General features: G+C 30.6%; 1 protein-coding gene across 1 annotated transcript in view; it reads right to left on the bottom strand.

Moving 5' to 3' along the window:
* Window positions 1-1,387: 1,387 nt before the first annotated feature.
* LOC145313179 (somatomedin-B and thrombospondin type-1 domain-containing protein-like) overlaps window positions 1,388-10,828 on the bottom strand; it is a 31,238-nt gene continuing 21,797 nt past the window's right edge. Inside the window, exons 3-7 of the mRNA XM_080152472.1 lie at window positions 8,864-8,974; window positions 7,767-7,862; window positions 4,968-5,073; window positions 2,522-2,598; window positions 1,388-2,127 (exon numbers count right to left, since the gene is read on the bottom strand). Of these exons, the coding sequence (XP_080008598.1) occupies window positions 1,931-2,127; window positions 2,522-2,598; window positions 4,968-5,073; window positions 7,767-7,862; window positions 8,864-8,974 (587 nt within the window). The 3' untranslated portion in view covers window positions 1,388-1,930. The remainder of the gene's footprint in view (window positions 2,128-2,521; window positions 2,599-4,967; window positions 5,074-7,766; window positions 7,863-8,863; window positions 8,975-10,828) is intronic.

Here is a 10,828-nt window from a genome sequence, read left to right as displayed (position 1 = left end):
GCCGCTCTGTATGATTTTTCAGTGTGACTGAGAAAGAACCCGGTTCTAAGTATTTGTTTATATTGTAAAAAAAATTACATTGCCCATATTGTTAAAACATCTCTGTGAAAAGCATTTCCCAGGCCATAAAATGATAATTTATAGGAACCATTTTTCTTACATTAACTGTTTTTTTCCTAAATCTTGATTACAATTTTTTTCAGATAAAACTAATCCTACAAATAAATCACGAAACCTTTGACATGTAAAAATTTTACATATAGAGCATCATCTCTATAGCTAATATATAGTTTATGCTCATTCTTAGATCTTTGTCAACCTTTGTCATTGGTGAAGCTACTTGATATGTCAGTCTTAAAGGTATCTCTGTCAATAGGAATCCTTGCCTTTATTGACCATCATTTAATCAAGGACGTCAAAGCTTTTTTTGGTGGTGGTAAATCTTGATTGTGGGAGAAATTTTCATTTATAGAGGGGGTAAAATGGCGAGCGTCTTTTTACCTCAGGGGTAAAATTTGCAGCGTAAGAGTTTAATTACACATTTCCCGTACCGTACCGTCAAAATTCGTTTGAGGGGGATGGGGGAGGAGCACAACACTTTACCCCGTGATTTTTTGTAGAATTGATTGTTAGAATAGCTAGGCCTGACTTTAGCAATCTATTATTTTCAACAATCATGATCAAACTACCTTCAAAACAAACAGACATCCTCTTAACTAAAGTAAAGTTCAATAAATGTCTTTAGTAAGCTCCCCAACTTTGGAACGTATTCATTACTTTTTTTTGCAAAGATTTAGTAATAAAATGACAATTTGCTGCTTTACATGCAATTTTAGGATATACAAAACCATAAAGAAATATTTGCAACTCTACTAAAACAATTAAATAGTAAATATTGCAATATTTATGGACCATTCTACTTTGTTTTGCAATACTGCACGGTTAGGGGGGTAGGTAAATGAAAGATAATTTGAGATTTAAAATGGTTCAACTGATAATGGTAAAGCAACGTTTGTTGAATGTCCACGCGATATAATATTGTTCTTGTTTTTAAAGACAAACCTGTCTTAATTTACAATAAAGCATGCACTCTCAAAGAAGCGAAAAATTCCCCACAAGGGCTAGGTCTCGAGCTGTAGTTCTCTAGAGAGGTGAGTAGATTCAAAATTCAATACTGCCTTTTTATTGACATTGATTGAGCATGAATTGGATTATTTATTATTTGTTTTTGACAAAAACTGTAGGGTTTATATTAAAAAAAAGTGAAGCGATTGTTGTTTTTTAAAGACACCCTTTAATTGGCGAATTCTTTGTAAACACCTAAACTTTTTAAACTATTTGTTTTATTTATATCAGTCTAATCTTTAAGTATAAAATAAAATAAATATCGTGTTAATAACAATTTATTTAAACATCAATTGTATTCATCTTGACTACTAGACATATAACACTTTAATAATATAGAATATAAATACTACAATAATTTAATCTAGCAATAATGTACAATATTTTAAATTTTGGCAGTTCACATTAATGTCGTCTTTATATTGTTTTGGCGGCCATTTTTATTTATTTGAGGATTTTTTGCACCAATTTCAAAGATTTTTTAAGGAAATAAGTAGGAATTTGTGTTTAATGTTTTTTTAATTTAAAAAATTAATACTCCAGGTACTAGAGAATGTTCAATAATGAAAATTTATAGAAAAAAAATATTCATTTTACCAAAATATGATTGCATATTAAACTAATTGCATTATAGGTAATGAGAGTAATAGTGTATAGCTTACAAACAAAAATAATAAAATCTATCAAATATTAGTTTCAGTTATATAGGGAAAAAATAATAAAAAGGATTGTTTTATAAAAAGATAACTTTTTATCATTTTTGTTCTATTAACAAAAAATTAAATCTAACTAAAACCATAAATAATTAAACAAAAATGAACGAAGGACCATTTGAGCATGGACAATCTTCCTCTAGGCGTATTCTCTCCCACCTGCCATGACAGGTGGGTGTGACCACTGCCTTGAACCTGGTCTGGGCGTCGTACACTCCATGTCCAGAGCATCTACCTCCCAGCTTCTCTCTCACTGCTTTGCTCTCGCAGGATACACAAATTTCATTACCTGTAAATCAAACATGTGGTTAACTTAGAAATACACTATTTAAAAAAAAAGCTTTAAGATGAGTTAGGTTGATTATGGTTTATTATAGCTTAGGTTAACGCAAGTAAAAGTTCTAGGTCATCTAAAAGTGCTATGAACATGTTTGCAATCTTGTGTGGTTAGAATTCTAACAAAACCCAAAAATAAGAATAAGAGGTGAAAATTGAAATAAAACCATTGTTTTGCCAAAGTCAAAAGTCTAAATTAAAACAATTTTTACCCAAATGTATCATAATGAGTAGATAGATATCTTACATTTTATTAATTTAGAGGCTCCTAAAATATGTTTATGCTTTAATAAAAAAAAGACATATAATCAAAAAACTAATATTGAAATTAAACAGTGTTGCTTTACCTTTATATAATTCTAAGGTGTCCTTATTTTCCAAACAGGCCTTGGAGGCCTTGCTCACACGGAACACAATGCAGTATCTAAAAAAAATACATGTTGCAAAACATGAACGAAAATCTGATGATTTTGGAGCCTTAAAAATTAAATAAAAACAGGCCATTGAAAAATATTCAATGGTGTAATAAGTCTGAAAGCCTAAAACTACTGAATTCTGCAATAGAAAAAAATATTTAAAAATATGTTGATTAATTAAAATTTTAGATGAATTTGATAGATGTTTTCATTCTTTAATGTTCTATTCTATGTGATTAATGAAATTGGTCAATTGATTTCCATATAATTATGTAATTTTAAAAGGTGCGTCTATAACAAAACAGAAGCTTTTCCTTGATCAGGTTGTGCCTTACCGTACGGCGAAAAAGATTCTTTTGTAAGATATTAATTTTTATACATATTAGAACTGTCCTTGCAATTTTAAACTTGTATGAAGATACAAATGGCAAAACTATAATCTTTCAAGACAACAACTCTAAGATTATTAATCATTGTCAAAATTAATATATACTAATGAAATTATACTTTAATTCAAAAAAGGTAGCATTTATATAGAGACATTCAACATTTGATGCATTTAAAACAGCATATTTTTGATCAAACTTAATTATTGTTTTAATAATTAAATAGTCGATAATTTTGGTAGTCTAGAGTGCTTAGCCTCGCCAATATGAATATTGTCATATTTGTACAATAAATACAATAATTTTTGATAAAGAAAATACTAAATTGCTATATAGACATTTGTGTTTATATTTAGATTTTGCAATTAATTTTTATTTTTTTTATTTTTAGACGCATATGTTTTTCATCATTTAACACAATTAACAATATTTTAGTTTTATTCGAGGTCGCTTTTTCTTCTTTACATTCTCTCTCTCTCTCTTTCTCTCTCTCTCTCTCTCTCTCTCTCTCTCTCTCTCTCTCTCTCTCTCTCTCTCTCTCTCTCTCTCTCTCTCTCTCTCTCTCTCTCTCTCTCTCTCTCTCTCTCTCTCTCTCTCGCTCTCTCTTTTTTTGCTATCTCACTTTTTGTTAATAAATTTTGACAATATTAATGACGCAAAGAAAAATAAACAAAATAAATTTTCTTTTGGATCAAATCTCATTTTTTACAATTTTGTAAATTTCTTTTTTTAGTTAGCGAAGCTACACTTCAAATCATCTGTGTTAGTTTGTCTGTAATTCTGATGATATGCAATGCTTGATGATATACTACGTGTTTTTAAAAGCGAAGCTTTTCTATAATTAGGGTCGGTCCGTCCGTACGTCCGTCCGTCCGTCCGTACGTCCGTCCGTCCGTCCGAGATAGTTAGCTTTTATTCGTTAATTTAAGCATGTTAGAATTGTCCTATCGATTTCAAACTTTGCATGGCGATTTCTGTAGTAGATTTAGAAAGCGTAGCAACTCTATAATCATTACCAAAATGTCCGTACGTCCATTTTAAACATGTTGATTTTTCTACTTTTTTAACAACAAATTTTTATATGATCTAATTATCCGTTTGATCTGATATTTGGTATATTGATTCCTGGGACAACAAAGAACAATATTTTAAGCGAAGCAACTCTATAATCAAGCCCTAAAGATGTAAGTATGTCCATAAACATTATCCTGTATCAAGCAGTTTTTCAACAAATTTACTTACAATTTTGCTTCGAATCTTATACTTTTATATTCTGATTATTCAGTTCAGACACTATACAAGTATTAATGTCCGTTTGTCCTACCGTTTCAGTGCTTCGCTTTTATGGATGTTGTCATCCTTGTTTTTTTGACACGCGTAATCCAACTTTTTAACCACTTCCACCAATCTTATTTTTATTTAATTCTACATTTATCCGCTTTTTTATCCGTCACTCTTACAAAGCCCAAATTGTGTCAAAATTGTGTAAAAAATGATCCATGTGACGTCATAATGATTAAATGAGTGAGATAAGAGAAGTGGGAAAGAAAACCCCTAAAAAAGAGATGGATAATCCCTTATTTTTATGACGTCACAATTTTTGTGACAATTTTGACATAATTTGGGCTTTGTCGTTTCTCTTTTTCTTTTTGACGTTGTCGTACTTGTTGTGTGTGAAATTATCACAAACACATTATCTAATAGTTGAAGATTTTTTTAAAAACCTAACTTTAGAACTTAAAGTTAAACTAAAGTGAAGCCACTCTATAATAAACATGTATTGCAAGTTAGTATGCAACTGATTGCGTTCATACCAACATAAAGTAAGTACCACATAGTCATATAGCCACAATACTTATCATTTGATTTAAGGCCTGCGATTTAAGCTGGATATAATACGATGCTAGACATAGTTTTTTCGTATGGATGAGAACCAGTTCTAATCCATTGGATATTAATCGGTTTCGAAGCGATACGAGGAAAATACTTACTCGTCTTTGTTGACCTCCTCGACATAAGACTTAAGATTTTGTCTGACATCATAGCCCTTGGATTTCTTTTGGGAACTCCATCTGTTGGGCAGCAGCATGGCAGTTTCTAAAATTAAACCAAAGGGTTAGATCACGTCACACTAGAGACGATAAAAATGATACTTACTTGGCGCGTGACATTTATTGTTAGAGTATGAGAACTTTTTAAAGACAAATTCTTACATCAAAGGGTTGGTTGTCTGTTGGACAATGCATTACCATTACAGTATCAGCCTGTAGATTTTTTCTTATGGAAACATGACTAGTATCCTTACAATAGATATAAAATATACGTGGATATTATGACAGGAGAAAACCTATCATGGGCATCACTTATTGGTCAGTTCGTTCATCCAGTACAAGTGGGAGGGAATGTGGTGGATCGTTATTTTAGCCAGCTACAAATTTCACTTTTTAGATTACATGATAATCTGGTGCAAGATCCAAGTAATAATAAAAATAAATCCATTATCCTTACTGACTTTACTGTTCTTTTTCATTAAATCTTTGTTATGCTACTTATTGACTGAATTTGGTTTATTTCAAGTAGAATGGATTGACAGAAAAATCTTGATTTTCCTCAAATCTATAATAGTTTAATCACATGGCTATTTATTAGAAAATCAAGTTACAATAAGGATGATTATGTTTATAGATGAGGCGAAGATTTTAAATGTACTGCACTTGCAAACCGTCTAATTAAAACTGCCATTATTACAAACGCATGACAGATCGGGGGAGAGTGCCCAATTGATTACTTAGCGTACTTAAATTACGGAAGTTGATTAAAGTTCCTCCACAGATTATGACGTCATACGATAAAATTACCAATGAGAGGCCAGCATAAATTTTACCATTGCTCAATTATATTATATACTGGCCGCTCATTGGCTATTCTATCGTTTGAGTTCGAGTGTTAAAAGAGATGATTATAAATTTGGAATTTCAAAGCGGCACTACCTATAAGGGTTAAAGTCAGGGATCGGAAGCCGCGCGTAAGCCGCGTGTAAGCCTCAGTGAAATCGTCATTTTATCACTATAAAATTTAGCTGGATGTATAAAACTGTCTCTTTAGTAGACAATCCTTCTTTCAGAAATTTCTTTTTCTGCTCACAAGCAGGTTTAAAACTGAGGCTTATGCGCGGCTGAGGCGCGGCTTCCGAACCCTGGTTAAAGTTGTATATAAAGCTAATAAATATCACATTAAAAAATCCAAGTTTGTCAAAATTTAATATCATTAAAGAGAGGTTTCGCACCATCTGTTGCAAACATAATTTGTGCAATATTTTTACAACAATCAAAATGCATCAATTCATGAAAAAATACTCAAAAATAATAAAACAAGGATAAATTTTCAAAAATATTTTTAAAAACGAAACTTGTAAAATTCTGCCATTAGAATCTCACTTTTTAATTTAAAGGGTAGAAAGAAAAAAGGCTAAATGAATCTTCACCCAATAATTCTAAAAATAACTAACTCTAAAAAAGGGCGGTTGGGTAATTAATCCTCTTTAACTTTGTCCTAAATGCAGGAAACAAAATGACGTAAGACATTGCTTGTAAAATAGTTTCGCTTTAGAAAAATTATAATTTAATTATAGGGTATTAAATAATTTGATAATTGGGAGTTTATTTTCAAATATTTTTATTCAACAAATTGCAATTTTAAAACAAAACACATGGAAATCTATAAAAAAAAAACCATGGAACATAAACAATTTTGAGCTAGATTAAGGTTACTGCTATTGTAGGTTGGTGTAATCCCCCCCCCCCCCTCCCACCTTATTAAAAACTAAACTTTTCATTAGTTCGAAGGGGTGAAAGTTAATAATTACAGATGGTGAAATTTTTTGTTAATTTGAGAAGAATTAATAAAAAATTTAAGTATATAACTTAAAAAGTGAACCCTTTTTTTGTGGAAACCAAGTGTAAGACAACAAAGCAATATAGAAAATGATCCATTTTTGTTAAATTTAATAAAAATTCAAGGGCATAGACGGACACACACTGTCAAGAAATGATATATCTTACATAAAATGGATTAATACTTTGGGAGAAATCTATGTATATAACTTTGCTGTATTTAATTATTGTATAAACCATTCATTAAAAAAGAATATTGTGTTTTAAAAAGTGTATCAAGATTGAAAAAATCGCATTCACTCTTTTGAAAATGCCAAAATAATATCTAAAGGCTACGGACTCTTTAAAAGACTACTAAATAATTTTAAGCAATAATTTATTTATTTATTCCGATAGCCAAAATGACAAATATTGGCAATACTAATCAGTAGCGAGATAAGTTAATTATGGATTGACATATGGACAAAGTAAATCAAAAAGCAAATGTTTATTGGTCATAAAAAATCACGAAACCTTCATAAAAAGATATATAATGTCTTTTGTAGCATGACCTATAAACCGACGGATCCAAATAACAAGGATATCTTCACAAAAAATTATATCCATAAAATCATATTTCTCCCAGAGTGTCACGGACTGACAGACAAAGTGAAATATAGAGTAGCTTCTCAACAAAAATATTTTGACGAACCCCAAGCTGTCCTACTTTGAGAAACACGATTCCAGTGACGTCATATACGTTTAGGGAAGGGGGGAAGAAAATCTCTTCCCTTTTCTCCCATCTCTTTTGAAGAGATTTTCTTCCCCCCTTCCCTTTTTCTTTCCAGAAACGTATATGACGTCACTGGAATCGTCTTTCTCAAAGTAGGACAGATTGGGGTTCGTCAAATATTTTACCTCTAAGAGCAGATATCTTGTCTTTTCTCCTCTGTGACTCGCAGCCTCCTTCTTTTCTACAGCTACGAACTTGCTCCAGGTCAACACATTCTCTGCCTATAAAATATTTTGAGTTATATTTTTTGAACCTGGCTTGTCGGTCAGCGTGGTTAGCTGTTGGAGTTACCTGTGTTAACTCTTTATTCATTTACAACCATTCTCATTTTTTTACAAGGTTTCAGTTTAATCTCATTAAAACCAATTAAAGTTAATTGTAGTATATCTCTAAAATGTGTCCTTTCCATAATTAGCTTAGTGATTACTCTTTTAGATTTTTTACCTCTATTAGCAGGTGGGTGTAGTATATCTCTAGTTTTTATAGAAGTTCCCTGTCCCTAATCAATATTATGATCACTCTATTACATTTATTACCTTTCCATAATTAGCTTAGTGATTACTCTATCATATTTATTACCTTTATTAGCATGTGGGTGTAGTATATCTCTAGTTCTTTTAGAAGTTCCCTGTTCATAATCAATATTATGATCACTCTATTATATTTATTTTACCTCCATTAACAGGTGGGTGCAGTATATATCTAGTTCTTTTAGAAGTTCCTTGTCCATAATAAATGTTATGATTACTCTACAATATTCATTACCTCCATTAGCTGGTAGGTGTAGTATATCTTTATTTATTTTAGAAGTTCCCTATCAATTATCAATATTAAGATCACTCTATTATATTTCTTACCTCTATTAGCTGGTGGAAGTAGTAAATCTCGTAGCTAAAGATGTACCCTATCCATTATAGTCGATTAATCTATCTACATATATTTATTACCTCCATCAGCAGGTAGATGTAGTATAACTCTAGTTCTTTTAGAAGTTCCCTGCCCATAATCAATGTTATGATCACTCTATTATATTCATTACCTCCATTAGCTGGTAGGTGTAGTATATCTCTAGTTCTTTTAGAAGTGCTTTTCAATAATTAACATTATGATCGCTCTATTGTATTTATTACCTCCATTAGCTGGTGCGTGTAGTATATCTCTAGTTCTTTTATAAGTTCCCTGCCCATAATCATTGTTATGATTACTCTACAATATTTATTACCTCCATTAGCTGGTGGATGTAGTATATCTCTAGTTCTTTTGGAAGTTCCCTGTCCACAGTTTGTGCTACAATCACTCCATTCGCTCCATTCTCCAACTTTGCAATCAATAACTGAAAAATTAAGATCATTAGATATCAAACATTATAATGTATGTTAAACCCGAAGCTTTTTATAGTGCCTATAAAAAAGTGACATCAAACAATACAAATGACTAATGACCGACCAGCAAAAATTTTAATTGACTAATGGTAGGCAAGAATGAGGTCATTTCTATATGCACTCTAAAAAGCTTCGTCAAACCCCCTCACAAAGTTAAATTTAGGAAAACCTCTTTAACCATTTTTTCTTCCCTTACAAAACCCTCTGGACGCCATTTAAATGAAAACATTAAAATTGAATATCACATGAATTCCTCATTTACAATTTACTGTTTCTTTTTCAACTAGTTTGCTTGTTATTGTGAAGATTTTTGTTCTTGTTGGATAATGCTTTGATATTTAGTAACACGTAACTCTATAAATCAAAATAACAATGACATTTTCCTTTAGTTTTATTCATGAAAAATGCGCATTTTAAACAAATTAAATTCTTAATAAGATGAGATTAATTTTCTGAGTATAAAACGTATTTTATTCTCTATAAGAGAATTAGGAGACAAAGATTCTCAAAAATAGATATATTTACAGATAAAAACATGCATGGTTTAATAGACAGTTTTCTGTGTACATGTAAATGAATTTTTTATCTTTCACGTTAAACAAACTATGAATCGTCTGTTTTTTAATTGGTAAAAATTACTTTATACACTGTTGAACTAAATATTTAAACCAGCGCCGAGTATTGGCTTTTCTGAATACTTGTCGTTGAAAACCTTCTCTATAATCCATCTATTGTATTAAATCTAACCATAAATACACTAAAAAGCGCTTAATATGTCTTTATACAAAATTTAAAGCCTTACAATTGTAATAAGATAGCCATTAAACTAATCTTTTATTGCTTAAAAAATATATATGAACTTCTAAGTTGTACTTAAACAAGATTTTTAGCAAAGCTACTTTATAAGTCCGTTGGTCTGTCTGAATGTTCTTTTTGCCTTCCTCCTGTCCTAACATCTTCTCTCCTTCTACCTTTTCTATTTTTGATTTTTTTAGCCAGTTTTATCTTAATTCCTTGCTTATCCAAAATTGCTATTATTATTTAGTGCAAATGTCCTGTTATTCAAATAAAAATTTCTATGTCTTTTTTATGAGTATGGTTTGATTTTCTTAAATCGAAAATTTATTCTTCACCAAACGAAATTTGATGTGGAAAAAAATCCCATATTTCACATAGATTCCATCCATCTCTCTCTCTCCTTTCAGGGCAGTTCTTTTTCTCTTTTTTAAAAAAATTTTTCTTATGTGTAGTTTTATTATAAGAGTTATTGTATTTTCTTCTATAAAATCTTCCAAAGACAAAAACGAAGCTTTACATCAATGTACAGTATAACAAGTTTTGAATTTAGCTTTACTTTTATTTGAACTTCGCATATTTGTTTTGTTATTATTTATTAACAATCAGACAGCCATAGAGAAAAAAATCATATAAAGATACAATTTTAAGAAATACAGTAAAGTAAAATTTTTAAAAAATGTTGAATGTAAGCATATCAAATGTTTGCAAATATAACTTTTTTATATTTCTAAAAACAAAGCTACTCAATAGTTCTGATTGTCTACAGTGAATTTCTACTTCTATGTAATTATGATTAATAAACATAATGTATTGGTAACAACCTTAGTCAGATCTTTCTCAAAACTGTATTTAACTGACAAACATATAATCACTGAAACCGAACCTTACCCAACCCCAACCCTTATTTTTGAAGAAAAATCATATTTCTAGCCCTCACGGGCCATATTCCTTTGCTTGCAGAGCTCTTGTAATCCTCACTTAACCTAACCGAAAATTATGTAACATTC

The sequence above is a fragment of the Acartia tonsa genome, chromosome 3, assembly GCF_053477335.1.
Source record: "Acartia tonsa isolate MP-2025a chromosome 3, ASM5347733v1, whole genome shotgun sequence".
Lineage (NCBI taxonomy): Eukaryota > Metazoa > Arthropoda > Copepoda > Calanoida > Acartiidae > Acartia > Acartia tonsa.
The sequence above is the reverse complement of the archived record's forward strand: the minus strand, read 5'-3'. Positions and strand labels throughout refer to the sequence as shown.